The 17,335-nt window shown below is 42.6% G+C and overlaps 1 protein-coding gene across 2 annotated transcripts in view; it reads left to right on the top strand.

Annotated features, from left to right (window-relative positions):
- Window positions 1-17,335, top strand: part of LOC147688996 (ATP-dependent translocase ABCB1-like) — a 684,547-nt gene that overhangs the window by 362,936 nt on the left and 304,276 nt on the right. For both annotated transcript variants that reach the window (XM_086941883.1, XM_086941882.1), the window contains exons 12-13: window positions 4,112-4,282; window positions 8,375-8,536. In XM_086941883.1, the coding sequence (XP_086798009.1) occupies window positions 4,112-4,282; window positions 8,375-8,536 (333 nt within the window). The remainder of the gene's footprint in view (window positions 1-4,111; window positions 4,283-8,374; window positions 8,537-17,335) is intronic.

The raw sequence follows: 17,335 nt of genomic DNA, 5'->3' as shown, positions 1-17,335 counted from the left end.
AGGTCATAACAATATTGTGTTTTCATCTTTTAGCCCCTTTTTAACCCTCATCTATTTATCTATTTATGAATTTTCCTCAACATGTTTGTATTATTGAACATGTTCCACTCTTTTATGATTTGTAACGAGATCAAATAAAAGTATTTCTGACTGACTGAAAATTACCAACATTAATTACAAGATAATTAAGTAAAATATATAAAGAACCAATTATTAATTCATACATTAAAATTAAATTACTTTCCACCCTTTACAACTAGAAACACCACAACACACACCTGAAACTAATTTCAAAAATACCAAAATTCATAACCAATTAAATATTAAAAATCAATTAACAACCAAGTATTAATCCATCAATTTAAAATACAAACAAGTCTTATACAAAAAAATACATCACATACATATAAAATATATACTAAAACACATAACAATAATAAAAACGATATTTTTAACAACTATATTTTTGAAAACGACAATAAACACTTCGATATTTTTAAAATCGATATTACTTACCTTAAATTAATATGCTTAACCAAGATGTTCTTGCTGTCAATATTTCTGACCCATGATATTAATGGAGTGAACTGAATTTGAAGTGAACAGAAAATAAGCACATTTTCACAGGAACATCTAAAAATCCACTGGCTGAATGTCCTTTACAGGGGCATAGAGAGAAAAGTTGGCCTAATGGCTAGGGCTGTCGACCTCGATTCTGGGGACCCGGGTTCAAGTCTTGGCAATGATGCTGAACATGCTGTGATTCCGGGCAAATCACTTAATCTCCCTGTGCCTAACGAAATGAATGTGTCCCCATGTAGTGCAACTGGTGCCATGTTAAGTGCTCCGTTACCGGGTCAAGTTCGCGCTATATGAAACTCCGTAAAACAATTTAAAAAAAATGGTATTCTTGAGAAAAGTATTCCACTAAGTTCTCATCCCTATTTAGAGTTCCTCTAGAAAAATGGATTTTCAGTTTCTTTCACACTCCATATCAAGTCCTTTTTATCTATAGAAACATGATGAGCATTGTGATCAACCTGAAACTTGTCCAGAGGTTTCAAAAATTCCATTAGGTGCCTTTTTTGGGACATTAATGGAGTTAGACCATAACCATTGACACACGGCTGAATCTCAAATATAAGGTGGATTTTTAGAGCACTGCTTGTCACCCCTGAGGGTATCCAGATGCTGTATTAGTGACCGTAGGCATATGGTGAGACTGGGCATGAATACAGGAAGTCTTGATGCTGAGGGAAATTGTCAGGTGGGTTAGTTGAGTGAAGCCGGTATGCAGGCCTCAAATTGTATAGTGACTTAAATGTGTGTGCGAGAAGTGTGAGAAGTTTGAACTGGCAGCTCATCTAGATGGGGAGTTGAGCTCTCTGAGGATTCGTGTGGTTGGCATGGGATGTCGAATATGTATCTGGCAGTGGCATTTTGGAAGGCTTGAAGTCTGTGAAAGAGAGCCAAATTTCATCCGCGTGTCTAAGGTGGGATCTGCAATAAATCAAGCACGTCCTTATAGGGGGGAGTGAGTCTGAGTCCAGTCAATGGGGGCAGGGTTTAGAGATGGAACAGAGATGTATTGCTGGGAATAAGACACAGGAGAGTATTGGCAGATGTGACAATCTGTTAGTGGGAGAGACCCCATGCAGACAAGTTTGAAGGTATGCTCACAGTCCCTGATCTTCATATTCAATATTTGTGACCTGGACCAGTGGATGCGTGCACCGGGAGAGCCACGGACAGCATGGCTGGTGCTGGCTGTGGTCCTGATGCGGACCAGCGCAGACGGGCTTGCCGTAGGTACGCCGGCTGGCCGCTGTCCGGATGCGGACGGGCACAGAGGAGCTTGCCTTAGGCAAGCAGGCTGTGAGCGTCCTCTGCGTGGCTACGCTGCAGCCCCGTTCAAATGTATCGCCATGAGTGGGAAAAAGCTAGTGCGCTGTCCCACAATATTCCTGCTTCAGCCCCCACAGTGATTTCTGGAATGGATGGGTCAGGAGGGAGAACCTGCCCCGATCAGGTGGAAAATATCCCAAAGAAATGCCCAGATTCAAATTCAATCACAGTGAGTTGCGATGTGCATGAAACAAATTTATATACAGTTTAAAAGCCACTGATTTAAAGAGTTTAAAAGGTTTAAAAGAATGTGCTTGCAACTACCGCAGTCTGTCAGTAGTTGCTGAATACTTCTGGGTTTAATAACATTTTTTTGAGGAGGGCGGTGATATTGGCATGTTTCTAGCTATCTGTTCCAGCTTCCTTGAGTGTTTCGAGGGAGATGTTGATGATGTAGGTGAGTACAGTGCTTAATGTAGCCAGGTGGTAGATATGGTGGGGGCAGGGATCTGTAGGAGCCCCTGATCGGATTGTCTTCATTAATGTTGCAGTGTCCTTGAGGGATATAGGGGTACCTGCTGTCAGTTGGTAGTCTTTGGGTCATGAGGTTAGCAGGCTGGGAAAGTCGATGGGTGGTGGCTGGAGATTCGAAGTTGCTGTAGATGTTGGGATTTTTTTTCTCAGAACTTGGAGAGGGTGTTGCAGAGTTCTTGTGTAGGGATGATGGTTTGGGTCCTGCCTGTTGGGTTGGTGAATTCCTTGACAATGGCATAAGATTCCTGGCAGTTGTTGGAGCTAGATTCACTTCTCAGGGTCCGAGTCTTTTTTGTTGCCCAGGATGTGCTGCGGCCTCCATTAAGTAGGGCTTTAGTGAATTGGAGGACCCTCGGTTGGTGCTGGATGGGCTTAGTAAGAGCAGGAAAGTCCAGTGGGAGCAACACGGTGGGACAATGCGATCAGTGGAGCAAGCAGGGGACCAAAAAGTGACAGAAAATATCTAGGTGCAAAACAGAGCAAAAGGAGGAGAAAAATATGGAAAGGGGGCACTTAAGAAGAACAAAGAATGCAAAAAGGAGCAGTAAAACAGAGACAGGGTAGATATAACAGATGGCTCGAACAAGAAAGAGCAGTTACCAAGTAGGGGACAGAACGAGCAGCTAACAAGAAAAACAGCAGGAAACAGACACCAACATGAGTCAGAAGGGCAAGGCAGGGTCAAGGTAGTACTTAAGAAGAGGAGAGATGCATGAGTACCTACTCAATAGAGTCACACTTCTTCCTCAATTAAGTAGGGCCCTGGAGAGTGAGAGAAGTGCAGGGGTTGGTGGGTGGGCTCAGCTAGAGCAGGAGAGGGGGAAGGTTTGGTGAGAACAGCAAGGCAGGAAAAAGCAATCGGCTGAACAAGTCAGGGGCAACAACTGACAGAAGAGACCAAGATGCAAAACCGAGCAGTAAGAGGAGCAAAGGATGCAAAAAGGAGCACCTAAATAAAAATATGGGGCAGATAGAACAGATGGCACACACTAGAAAGAGTTGTTACTGAGTCTGGGTAGAGTGAGCAGCCAACAAGAAAAACGGCAAGAGACAGACACCAACATGAGCCAGAAGAGCAGGGGGAGGCCAAGGTCATACTGAAGCAAAAGAGAGATACATGAGTACCTACTTCCAAACCTACTCAAAATGTGATGAAGAAATCACAACCATAATTTAAGAAAATTAGATCAGATTTACTATTATTATATAATATAGTAGGATTTAATTGAAAAACAATTATTTAAAAAGAAGTCAGATAGACAAGGAAATATATATTATCTTATCATTTTATAACTTCTAGAAAATAGAGTTCTAGGCAAAAAGATACACATAAAAATGTATATCTTGTAAATGAGCTATGTTGTATATCAATTCATCTTCACTTTAGTGTTCTCTATTTATTAGAAACCAATATAATATATTGAAAGATATTGCCTTGTTTTGGTGTAGTGAAAACTGTAAGGTTAAACTTGTTTTGGGATGGGAACTGATGCCAATTGTGGAACACTCATGCTCCTGCACAAAATGATCTTTGCATTATTCACACACTTTCTATAATATGAGTTCACACTTTTTCAACAACAATGACTTGGCTGACAATTTTTTTTTTAATATTGTTGATGAGAGGTAATGACCTGGGATAGATATTGTGAAGTTGAAATTTCCTTTTTTCCTCAGAAGAAAAGTAAGCATATATAACAGCGTATATAATATGTTTGTTATCTTTTTTAAGAAATTCAACACAACAGTTGGTGAAAGAGGGGCTCAACTAAGTGGAGGGCAAAAACAAAGAATTGCAATTGCTCGTGCCCTAGCAAGGAACCCGAAGATTCTATTGTTGGATGAAGCAACATCTGCTCTGGATACTCAGAGTGAAGCTGTGGTGCAAGAAGCTCTGGATAAGGTAAGGGTCACCCTTATCAATTATATTGTCATGTGTTTGTTCCTTTGAATTCAAAATTACATGATGAGTTTTGTTTGAATTTGTTTTTGTTATATTGCTTTTGTGAGGCAATATTTAATAGGAACCTTTGAAAAATGTGTATAATATGTGAGATGATGAGTATGATGATCATAATAATGATGCTAATGATAATAACATTGATGTTAATAGCAGTAATAACAATAATAACCTCTAAACACATTTCCACAATTTCTACGTGCTGAAAAAATATAGCTGCTACTGCTGCTGCCCTGGTCACAGCGCCCTTACGGTTCCTCAGTAAATATAATACATGGCCTGCTCTGGTGCCAAGTTGCTCTTTGCATAGGATTTTCTCTATCATATTGGACCTGATTTTGCTATAGTGGCTGCAAGCCAACATAAGGTGTTCCTTGTCACACTGATGTTTGTAAGAAACCTACGGGTTGCAAGTGCTTCTAATTGTATTTAGTAGCAACACCCCCCCCCCCCCCCGGCTAAGGAAAGAGTCTTCTTTCTCTGATCTTTGCTAGAAAAACAGGGTGTAGTTGGGCACTCATGGATGGATGAAACAGGCCAATACGGGCAAGGTAAATGACAATTAATGAAGTAGTACTAATACCTAATTGGCTTCAAAGCACAAAATAACTTAGGGGCCTATTAGGATGGCGGGTGGATCACCCCGCCGGGCAGGCGGAAAACATGCATAATATGGTGGCGGTGTCTGCAAAACACCGCCATCCATATTATGATGCGGACGACGAGCAGCCTTTCCAAAAGGCTCGCAGTCTTTGCTGTTGGGGGCCCGTAGAAGGCCCCCATGGTATTGGGGGGGGGGGGTTAGGGGTGCATATGGGGGTACCTATGGTACCCCCCTGCATTTGCATGCACAAGGTGGCAGGCACCGCGTGGTCCCTGTCATGATGTGCAAGCAAATGCACAACATGCATTTAACATTGCGGCGGGTGCTGCTTACAGCACCACCAGTCGCAATGTTAAAAATCCGGGATGCGCACGCCAGTGTGGCGGGCGCAACCTAATCTGAATAGCGGGACCGCAGCGACATGGTCGGTCGGTCCCGTGCCCCGATACGGTGGCCATCGTAATAGGCCCCTTAGTGGCTAGTTTAAATCTTAGCAGATGGGGTAATTACCATTGCCATGGTGGAGAACATTACTTCCCCCATACCCTTTACTTTATATTTACAAATATCTGGAGCCCCTGCAGTGATTTTTTGTATTTTCATGAACTGCGGTCACAGAGGTTCCTGGAAATGCATTGTAAATTTGACAGAAGGATCCGTCAATTTGACAGAACCATATGAAAAAGAAAAAAAAACAATGGCCCCCTTGCCCGTGGAACATTCAGGCATGGCATGGGGGTCATTTAAACATTTTCACTGACCCTTACTGCCATGTTTTATATGCCAATTATGGGCACTGAAAACTGGCCATGTGTCTGCCTATTCTAAATAGTGCTGGCAGACACATTGCCAACCATTAACAGCTCCTACTCCGCCAGACCAACGGAGGAGTATGTAGGGAGTAGTCTCCTCTTTCTGATAATGTGGCGGAGATCCAGTTTGCATAAAAGGTACTCTGTCACTGTTGGAAAGGCCTCATTTAGAGTTTGGCTGATGGGTTACTTTGCACAAACATTCCACAGTCCACTGTATTAAAAGTGCATTTTTTCCAATGGCACTTGTAATACAGCTATGGCATATACATCACCTTTTTGAAGAGTAACCCTTCCACAGAACTATACATCAGACATCAGACCCATAGTTTGTCGGTTGCTAAAATAAATAAATCTCCTATTGATTTCAAACTCTTCAGTAGATGGGGATGTGTAGGAGTGTACCTTTATTCTATTAACCTTTCAAACTTTTTCCTGATAATTATAATTTCAGTTCAAGTTTTCAAATTTTCTTAAGAAACAGGTCTAGGAGTGAAACATATGCATCAGTTATTTGTTATTTTGCAATGAATTTTGGAAATTATGCAACAGTCATTTAGCACTGGTCTTTCATCTGAATGACTTGCATATGTTCTTTATGAAATGTACTAGTATGTGTCTGAAAATATAAGATATATTTATTTCAAAACCATTGCATTATTTTAAGAAAAAAAATGTACCAACAGATTAGGAAGAAGCACTCATGCCTTATATTTCTTCAAACTATCTTAAGTTTATCTTTCTTTAAGTCTTAAGTTGTTAAATTGTAGAATATCAAGTAACCAAAATATAATACTAAGGGGCCTACTTTGATGTCGGTCAGAAAGCCTCGGACATGCTGTCGGGGGCTTTACGACCCACAGCTTTGATTTCACTTTAGACTGCTGCAATACAATACCGGTGGTCAAAAGTGAAACCAAACTGTCATTTCAGCTGGATTCTGGTGGGCTCGCGGAGTCCAGCCCAGTCAGCGGCCACATTGTAATCCCTGAGCACAGCATTTCCGCCGTCAGGATTACAATGTCAGTTTCCAATAGACTTTCCATGTCGGGTTTTCTGACATGGAAAGAATGTTGGAAAATGACTATGGGGGCCCCTAGCAGAGCCCCCATTCTTCCACGGCCTCCAGGTAGAGGTTGAGGGGGCACCTATGGTGCCCCCCTGTTAATCTCTGCATCATGTGGCAGGCACCTCAAATCAGAATCTCCCATTTCTCCATGGCTCCAGGCTCTGGACTGGACCACCTCCTTCTTCCACGGCAGAAACCAGTGCATCTACTTCCCCCCTTTCACACCGAAACAACTGAGATCATCTGCGGCATACCCCAGGGCTCATCGCTCAGCCCCACATTGTTCAACATCTTCATGGCACCGATCGCCCATGTCACCCAACTACATGATCTTAACATCATCTCCTACGCCGACGACACCAAGGACAACCTCACCGCCGAATGAAAGACATTGTCGAGTGGATGAAGAACAGCCGTCTGAAGCTAAACTCAGACAAGACTGAAGTACTTATCCTCGGCTCCACCCCCTGTGACTGGGACGACTCTTTGTGGGCGACCCCACTGGGATCAGCACCAACACCAACCGACCACGCACACAACCTGGGGTTCATTCTCAACTCTACTCTCTCCATGACAAAGCAGGTGAACGCCGTCTCATCCTCCTGCTTTAACACCCTCCGCATGCTCCGCAAGATCCACAGGTGGATCCTCACTGAAACAAGAAGAATAGTTACCCAGCCCTCATCAGCAGCAGGTTGGACTAGGGAAACACCCTCTATGCAGGAACCTCGGCCAAACTCCTGAAATGACTACAGCGCATTCAGAACGCCTCTGCAAGCCTGATCCTCGAATCCCTTCCCGCAGCCACATCACACCCCACCTGAGAGACCTGCACTTGCTCCCCATCGACAGGAGGATCACCTTCAAGCTCCTCACCCACGCAGACAAGGCACTCCACTGGACCGGCATACCTCAACAGATGACTCACCTTCTACACCCCCAACCGCGAGCTCCGCTCCACCGACCTCACCCCTGCCACCGTCCCCCGCATCCAAAGAGCGACCTCCGGTGGCAGATCGTTCTCCCACCTCGCCGCCAAGACCTGGAACACCCTCCCCATCCTCCTACAGCAGACCCAGGACCTGGTAGCCTTCAAAAGACTACTTATGACCTGGCTATTCGAACAGTAGCAGCATCCCTGCCCCAGCACCTACAGATCATCACGGGTAAGTAGTGCGCTTCACAAATGTTCTGATTGATTGATTAATTGCTTCGGCCAGTTTATGGCTGCAGCACAAGCTCCCATAAAGAAATAGGATTATGCAACCACAGCATGTGCGTTCGCATTGTAACAGCGGTGTCGGGACTGCCGACCAGAAGTTGGTAGGTCCCGAGACCGCGGTGATGTCACCAACATTGTATTGAGGCCCTTAATCTGTGAAGAATCTGTGTCATCTGACACTGAGAGTGGATCATTGGTACATGGAATTTAAAGCTGACTTTCAGTAAACACAATATGTCTAGCTGATTTAATAATAGCTATCTCACACATGTTATAACATTGCTTAGTATTCATTTGATAATATCTATGTTTTTGTTTTATCTTCAAGGCTAGAGCTGGTCGTACCACAATTTTGATTGCTCACCGCCTCTCCACTGTGAGGACAGCTGACATCATAGCAGGATTTGAAAATGGCATCGTTGTTGAGCAAGGCTCACATAGTGAACTCATGGAGAAAAAAGGAGTATATTACTCTCTTGTAATACAGCAGGTAATCATGGAGAGTTATTGCTATAAATTATTCTCAGAAGTACATGCCAATGCAGAAGCCACACCCTGCTGTTTCAATAGCATAACATGTGAAACATTTGCTGTAACCAGGAGTTTCTGACATTAGTCCTTAATGTTTGGATATACTTCAATTTTTCAAGATAATTGTATATTTAACAGGTTGATATTTAGATCCAAAGTACTTTAAGTAAATGTTTCCAGTGTAGATATCAGGTCAGGATATTATCCTCATTGAGAATGATAGGGGTTCCTGTTGTGGTGGTTTTAATTTATTTTTTTACCAAATTCTGAGAATCCATTCAAAATTTCTGGATGGTCACATCACTTTATTTTTGTTAACTGTATGATTGCTGCAACAAAGTTCCAATATTGTGAGTTTAATTTTCAAACAAAAGAAATGTCATGTTGTAATCATAAAGATAATAAAGTGTAGAAAAATGGGAGGCATTGGGAAAGCAAATTATCCCTTGCATTCAATCTTATTTGATAATTTGTTGCATCAGGTACCATCATACTTCTTAAGCTTTCGCAGTGGGTTGCCATGTTGCTTCAATACATCTCAAATTTAGTCTACTCTCTTCCATGTGTGCTTTGTTTCCTGCATCAGAATTATTTACTGCATTATATGTCAATTCTTCCCAAAAATGAATGCATATCCACCTTTATGTGATGTATATTACCTAATCAATCAATTTCTCAGAATATGATCTCTTCACCTCACTTTATAGTGTTGCGTGTTTATCTAGGTTCCTGATCGATACTGTGACCTTATGCCCCTATTCGGCTATAAATCCATTTATTCCCTATATTGGCATAACCGTTCAAGTGCGATTTTCTGAAAAGTCATCTCTGGCCTCACACGAACAGAGCCACATTCCAGCATAGTTCCCTCTGCCACTTCCTTTGCGACCAATTAGTGCAATGACAGAGCAGCAGTCACTATCTGATATTCCTAGATAACACTCCGAGTTCTTCAACAAGATAAAAACTCAGCAAACCTGGAAATCCCCGCTTGCTATGTTTTGATTAGTAATGGAACTCTAATGAGCAACTGATAACTAACACTTCCTAGTGACATCTTTAATTGACGTCTTATGTCCAGCAAACTTGCGTCAAACCCGGCACCTGTCAGGTATAAATATTACCAACGTTGCCTTAAGCAATGCCTGTTGTACGAGCTACTGAAGCCAGCTGCCTGCACGACCCCGTGTTGGTAAATCTAGCACTCTGTCGCTGCAGCCTGCTATCCTGTGGTGGTGAAGCTGCTGATACCATTATCGCCGCTAAAGCGCGACCTATGGTGCAGTACGCTTAAGGAGCTGAACAGCCGTCCCTCTGCGAAGACATCCAGCAGACTCCAGCTGCCCGCGGACGCTGTCCCCCCTCCTTCCTCGACGCGCTGAAGAGAAGCCGCTGCCTTTCTCGTGCAGAGAAATCCAGTCCCGGCGCTTCCGGTTTACCCTCGCGGGTGACTGGGATATCGAGAGTGACCCCTGAAGGAGATACCAATCCTCCATCATTCTATTCAGAGGTATGGTGTTGACTAAACCCTTAGACGAGAATTCTTGAAACAAACCTTGGCAAAACCAACTTAACTTAAAGCTACTTACTTACTCCCCTTTCACGTGTTAGGCTTAGGTCAGGCACACTGGGGTAGGCTTAGTTAGAAGCACCAGTTGAGTATGTTAGCCTAAGGTATATATGACTGTATATATGTTTTATTACTTTTAAACCATTGTATGGCTAAGAAACCATATCAATGCTTTTACAGTTCTATTTCGCAATACTTATCTTACTGTACGTACTTTTTATAATAACAATTATTGCAATTGTGGCAATACATTTCTCTTGTACGAGAAGAAAGACTGTTCAATAAATGTTAACCCTTTATTGACAAACGCCCGTTTCTCTATTCTCTACATCTCGTGAAAGTAAACTGCACTAGACTGACTGAGTGAAATACATGTCTATTGTTTCACACGACCCTAGAGATTGACTCTTGATCTGAGGAGCAAAGTTGTCATGTTGCACGGTTGTTGGAAAGCTGAATCCCTTCTTGTCTGTGCCAAGGAAGCTGATCACTTCCTATGCAGAGAAGAAAGTTTCCAGTGACCTCTGAGCTAGTTGGTAACACAACCCAATTAAGTTTAGCATAGTCAGTGGAGGCCTGGAATATCCGCAGTTCCACGTCGATACTACTGTTTATGTTATTCCAATGCGCAGGGCCTAGTGGGAAACTAGGAACTACACTACAATAGCTATGAACACTAACATGCTAAATGTGTCCTTGTGTTGCTAATTGACCATTACAGAAACTATTTTCTTTTCTCTAATATTTCAGAAGTGAAATCTCAATTTTTCCTTCAAGTCCTGTAACTTGTGACCCGACTTTTTTTTAGATTTTTCTGAAGGCACGATTTTTGTTTAGAGCTTTTTGTCGGGCGAGTATGGTTACAGGAACTAAGGAATTCTCAATAATGATCTTTGGCACCTATAGAAGACTCTGAGTAGAACAGAGGATCTTACTTACCTTCTAGAACACAAGTCTTCAGGTTGCTTTAAAAACATGTGTTTCCTGATCTCTTAAAGCCTATTAAGCTCACCCAAAAGGCTTTATATCCCAATTACCTTTTCCTCTTGCAATAACTGCTAGGAGGCTTATGTAGATCTTTTAAAGGTGTAGACTTCTACATCTCAAGACTTTTCAGAAAATCATTTGGAAATGCTGCTTAATCTGGAAGACATTGTCCACACATTTCTACTGGCTCCTACTTTTGGAAATTGGAATTTGGTGAAAGTGTGAGCTTTCCCAGCATTTTCCAAATGCATTGCTTGAACTATTCTACTTTGCAAAGACAGCAAGTCTAAGTCAATAATAAGTAGGGCTCCCGGTTTATGGTATTTTGTTTGTTGCTATTTTCGTCTGTATTTATCTATATTTATTTTTTGGGCATGTTATCTGTATTTATCCACATTTATTTTTGTGACAAGCAAAAGACGACGCAACAGCTAGTATTTTTCCACATTTATTTAAATTGATACAGGAAGGAGGCTGTAGGACATAGATACTGGTTGTGACAGAGCAAGCCCCATGCTAAATATTAGCTATAACGTGGCTTTAAGTCAGCCCAATTATTTTTACTGGAAGCGGAGTGGACTAACCTATAGCTGCCAATGTTTCAGATTGACATGTGTACCATTTTAATAATTTCAGTGAAATTATGAGACATTTCTATGACTATGAGTGGCTTTGTTAGGAGCAAAATCAAGCAGGCACACTTACTGATTGGAAGGCTAGGGGTAGGGCTTTTAGTGAAGTCAGGAAGAATGGCCCTCAGACTAATGCGCGTGGTGTTTTCAATGGACCTGAGTAGGTACGGTGCTGCCAGGTTAAGGGAATTACCCAATAACCCCAGAGGTTTGTGTGAATCAAAGGATCCAAACAGGAAACTGAGCACAGTCCCGGGCACACGTAGTAGGGATATAACAATGTTGTGGAAGTCTTGTGGAATTAATATTGCTGTGGTCGACACCAGTTTAAAGTTTGAAAAAGTTATTAAATAAAGCAACAACTGAATTGAAAACAAACAACCAGCAGACACGTGTTTCGTCACTAGGAGTGGTCCTGTGACTCTTCAGGGCTGTATCCCGTTTGTATGGATATGGAGAGCAGGCCCCATGAAACTGTTGATAATTCTAACCCAGTCTGGGGTGTGCTGCACACTCAATGGAATGGACAAGTAGAGGTAAAGGTGCTTCAAGTTGGTCACTGGCATGGTGTAAGCGCCACGTGAATTGAGAGATGCAGGTTGGGGGTACAATGTTGTGCAACACGACTTCCACAACATTGTGATATCCCTACTACGTGTACACTTACTAATCCAACTCAACACTGGAGCTTAGTTAAACCCTCCTCAGAAGGATGAAAGGAACAGCCAGCCCTGCTGAAACCTCAACCTAAACCTGATCTGTAGTCAATTATGTGATATTTGTAGCACACAGATGAATAGTGCCTCAGGGCTGCCTTTGAGATTACACATTGTGGGAGCTTCAGACGTCGGCGCATAGCCATGTGCCAAGAGGCTACGTGGTGTGACGATGTACTCGTCTGTCCACACTCACTCTCCTGAAGAGCTGTTGCATGTGCAGCCTCACTGCCTCAGGTATGCCACGAGTCCCCCCTGCACACCCCACTTCCAAAATACATATCTTTTGATCGGATTAAAGTAATACTCCCAAAACACAAACATGCCTGAATATGGACTCGAATGGTTGGCGATAACTTAAATTCCATACAGTGAAGTTGAAGCTATTGAATATGAAAGTATGAAAGTTTGTGGCCATCACACAATATTACCTCTGAATGAAGATTTTCTCTAAATAAATGTATGCCGACAAATCTAGTCACTTCTGCTTTGATTTAGCCCTCAATTAGTCGTGTACAATAGAGCTTCAGAAGCACTCTCAGCCAAAAAGGCATGAGAGCCTCGGCCGGGGCAGCCCGCAACGAGTCACCCCGGCCCAGACTGGGCGACGCAGCTCTCCCAAGGGCTCCTTTCGGAGCTCTCACTCGTCCACGAGTTCTGGGGTGGTGTGAAGAATTACTGCCCATTCTCCCTACTCCACCGCAGTAAAAGGGGGGCTCCATTGCTGCCCTTAACTCGGGGTGGGGGAGAGTATCCCGAAATTAAAGTGCTTTTCACTTGATAACATGCTCGCTACGTCCCTTACCCAACTGGTGTTCGATGGGTTTTCACCACAAATGAAGGTACATTTCATGTGACAACAGACTCACTGCAGCCCTTACCAGCATGGGGAGGCAGGTGAGTGGTTTGTTGGCTGGGGGAGGGGTTTCAGGCGTTCAGTTGGGGTTCACTCTGAAACCAAGGTGAATTCCAAGTGACAGTAGACACTTTGGGGCCCAACGCCAGAGTTTCTGTTCAAAGTCCATGTACGTTTCACATGAAAACAGACGATTTGCACCATATACGGATAGATTTTGCTCCGAAATCGGGTACATTTCCCGTGATAAATACACCTCCTTTTCGCAGCGGCCTACCAAGAGTTTCACCCCAAAAATGAAAAAGCATTGGACATGATAAATGGACTCGCTGCCGATTTTTATGAGGGATGTCACCCCAACGTTTGCACTTCTCATGATATTTCAAACAATGGGAATTTGTGCCGCCTCCGTTTCATAGTAATTCATTGATGAATGTGTCTTTAAAAGTTCATGTGAAGTTTATATAGCCATATGGTGACATTTAGCCACATGCCGATAAACATCTAAAAGTGTGATTGACCACCAGCCGCACCCGAGTACTTCACAGGTCTTTAAAAAGACCATTCACTAGTTAACGAAGCTTTGTTGTTTTTTTCACCCCTTCTTACCAGACTGCAGGCAGTGTCTATAGGACCCCCCTGTGCTCAGTGGCTTATACATCGAAACGTAAAAAACTCCCTTTTACACGGGACAGCAGAATTGTTTATTTGGAACGTCAGTAGCAAAATACCCGACGGCATTTTTGCTAGTATTTTGCTGTTTCTAAATATAAATACAGACAAAGGAAATATAGATTTCCATCTGTATTTATATGTAAAAACGGAAAACCGGGAGCCCTAATATTAGGCTATGCCAGGTTGTTTTCTGGCTTCCATGTGAATGATTGGAGCTGTTAGAAAATTCTAAGGAATGGACCAGGCAATAGCTCTGAGTATATAAAGAAACATAGAAATACACACATTTTTATCATATTATCAAAACTGAGAAGTGGCAAGGGTAAATCGTGCCATTTCTTCAGCAACTGTTTTATTTTGTCTAGAAAAAGTTCCAAATTAATTCACCATGTTATCATCATGTCTTTGTAACCTTACCCCAGATAGGCTACTATCTTTGTGGTTTTGTTTCTTTCCCAGGCTTAGTCATATTGACTGAAATAATTTATGTTTTATCTATTTTCAGTACATTTCCTGAGATAAACATGTAATCATTTCTACATTGCCAATGGCTAACATTTAAACAGCAATGTCATAGGCCAAGCCTTTAGGAGTGTGACGGAGCAGGATTTTCAGTATCTCAACCTCCGGGTATAACCATTAAATAACCCCTGACACTTGTTGTAGGGACCTTTGCACCAACCCCAGAGGGAAAGCTACTCCAGACCTGTGTTGGAGTAACAACAGAGGAGAGGCTGATCATTACCCTGATAATTCCTCTGGGTGGACACAGAGGCTGTACACAAAGGGATAAGTGTTTCTCAATCTTGGATGTCAGGAGACTTCCTCACCCAAAAGCTAGTCCCAGGAATGTATGTGTCACCCAAAAGATACTTTATTCAAAACACTTAGGACATGTGGAAAAACAGAAGAAGGACTGCACTGTTTGAGACCTGTAAGGAGACCTGAAGGATTGGGCAGTTTCACTTTGTACCAAGGACAAAGAAGTAGACTAACTGCACCTCTCCTATCACTTCTGAAAACCTGGGTAGGGGAAGATTTGTGGGCAGGAAGTTCTCTGGAGGTCTGAAATAAACATGTCAAGCTAATCTATGAATGTGCTGGCTAAAGAACCAGGTTTACCCTGCTTGGAGCTTCCCTGCAGCAGCAAATCCATTTCGGTGGGATCTTTGTAATTAAGTATCTAGCCTCAAGCAGCCCTAGTTGGACACAGCCCAGAGCCCTACCCTCCTAGAGGATTCTGAGCTCCCAGAAAGAGACTAATGACCTGGTTTAGATTGCGTCAGATGGGTTACTCTGTCACACCAGTGAGAGACATCTTGTCAGACGAAATATGAATCCCATTGGGTCCTATAGGTTTTACATTTCAGGGGACAGAATATCCATCACTGTTGTGATGGAGTAACCCGTCCACTGAGTTCCTAATCAGGCATTAAGTCAAAAAACAAAAATCTTCACCAAATTAAGGTAGCAAAAACATCCGGCTGGTGAGAGAACTTTCCTTGGCATAAAATTAGCTTTTCTCTACTTTGAGGTTTTCATGACAAGACCAACAGCTTCACTGGGTCCAATGCCTATCTGCTGTTGTGGAGCCCTCATTGGATATTGTCTGCTACCTTACCCTGCTGAAGGATTTTGACTTTCATATTTGAGTCCCAACGTAAAACCTCTTACAGGGCAGAACATGGTTGGGTTGTCTGACCCGTATTTCATCGTGAATGGCCTGAAATCACACCTAGGTACGGGTCTGCCGCGACCAGTTGACCCACATTGGTGCTTAGTGCATTTTTGGTAATATGCTTATTTAAATCTTCTCAAATTAATATATTCTGTTCCCATTATCAGTTAATTGTTGTTTTATTATTATTAAATACATTACATTATTGCCTATTTTATAAATTTGAGTGGGGTTTTCATTATGTTGTGTTTTTTAAGTTTTTTACTGTTTTAGTACTTTAAATAGTTTCCATATTTTCCCTCATTCATGCCTGCCTGCTCCGTGCCATCGTTAAGAAGGGTTGAGCTCATGTTTAAATTACTGAAATATTTACCTTTACCCAATAAGATATTGCCTTTATTACTAGTGGTGGGCATCAATCCACACCAACTTATGAACCACAGGATCAAACCAGTTTTTTAGCATCGTTTTGGGGATTTATTTTTTAACTTGTCTTATGACAAAAACCTTGTAACAGTTTACATACAACGGGGCTTTTTTACAAGCCCTGTGTGCCTCCAGAACATCACTTTTTGTCCTTAGCTTAGCCATATCTACAAGGCAAAATATAACCACCCTGCGTGGCATTCATGGCCTTGTAGATATGGAGTGAGGCAATGCAGCGAGTCGCTGTGTTGCCTCACACTACGATGGGGAGGCGTGCCATGGGCGTTATGGTGGGTGTTCCCACGTAACACTCATGACATTTGACACATTCCCAGATTTACAACAAGATGTAAAACTGGAAAGGCATCAAAAGCTTATGCCTCCCCAGGTGCGGCGGTGCAATAGCAGTCCGACTGCCTTTGTTGTACTCGGGTGGTCAGAATACTGCCACCACCGTGCCACCATGAGCCTGGAAGTCTGTGGGCCACCAGGCTCATAATCAGGCCCAATGTGTGATATGAATGAGTTTTGTTCTGTTTTTAAGTATCATCTTACAAGTTGTGCGGAACAATTTTCTAGTGTGGGTCACCTCCTGCACAAAAATAGTGGCAGGTTTTCCTTCACCCAGATTTCCTGGAACGTGGAATATGATTTCTCCAGCTGGAAAATGCAGCTGGACAAATACCATTGGTAAATGGTTTAATTGCACCTATTCTCCGGTCCTCACCATAGCGCGCTCAGTCAAGAATCGGGGCGCAATTCATTTAATGGTCAATGACCTGCAAAGTACCATACTCCCCAATTCTATCCTCTCTCCCCTCTTTCTCCCACTCTCTAGAGAAGTCCTTGCAGATATTAATCACATGCTCAGAGCAGGTGGTAAATATCTTCATTAAATCCCCAGGAATAAGTAACAATGTGAAGAATTCCATCTGGTACATTCAGGTCCACAGTATGCCTCACTGTGAGGGACAAACTCATAACTGCAGGAACTCTATATGGAGATTCAACCCGTCATCAGTGGTTCCATTTACCTGGAATCTCCACATAGAATTTCTCACAACTCATAATTGGGACATAAGCTCCCTTGAACGCCCAAGACCCTGAGTTCATTTCTTAGAAATTAAAGGATGTAGAGAGAAAGTGCTTTATAAGACATGTACACTGTCTTAAAAGAGAATCTGGCACAAAAACAGCAGCCAATTTAGGCTTAAACAG

This window comes from Lissotriton vulgaris, chromosome 10 (assembly GCF_964263255.1).
Source record: "Lissotriton vulgaris chromosome 10, aLisVul1.2, whole genome shotgun sequence".
Lineage (NCBI taxonomy): Eukaryota > Metazoa > Chordata > Amphibia > Caudata > Salamandridae > Lissotriton > Lissotriton vulgaris.
The sequence above is the reverse complement of the archived record's forward strand: the minus strand, read 5'-3'. Positions and strand labels throughout refer to the sequence as shown.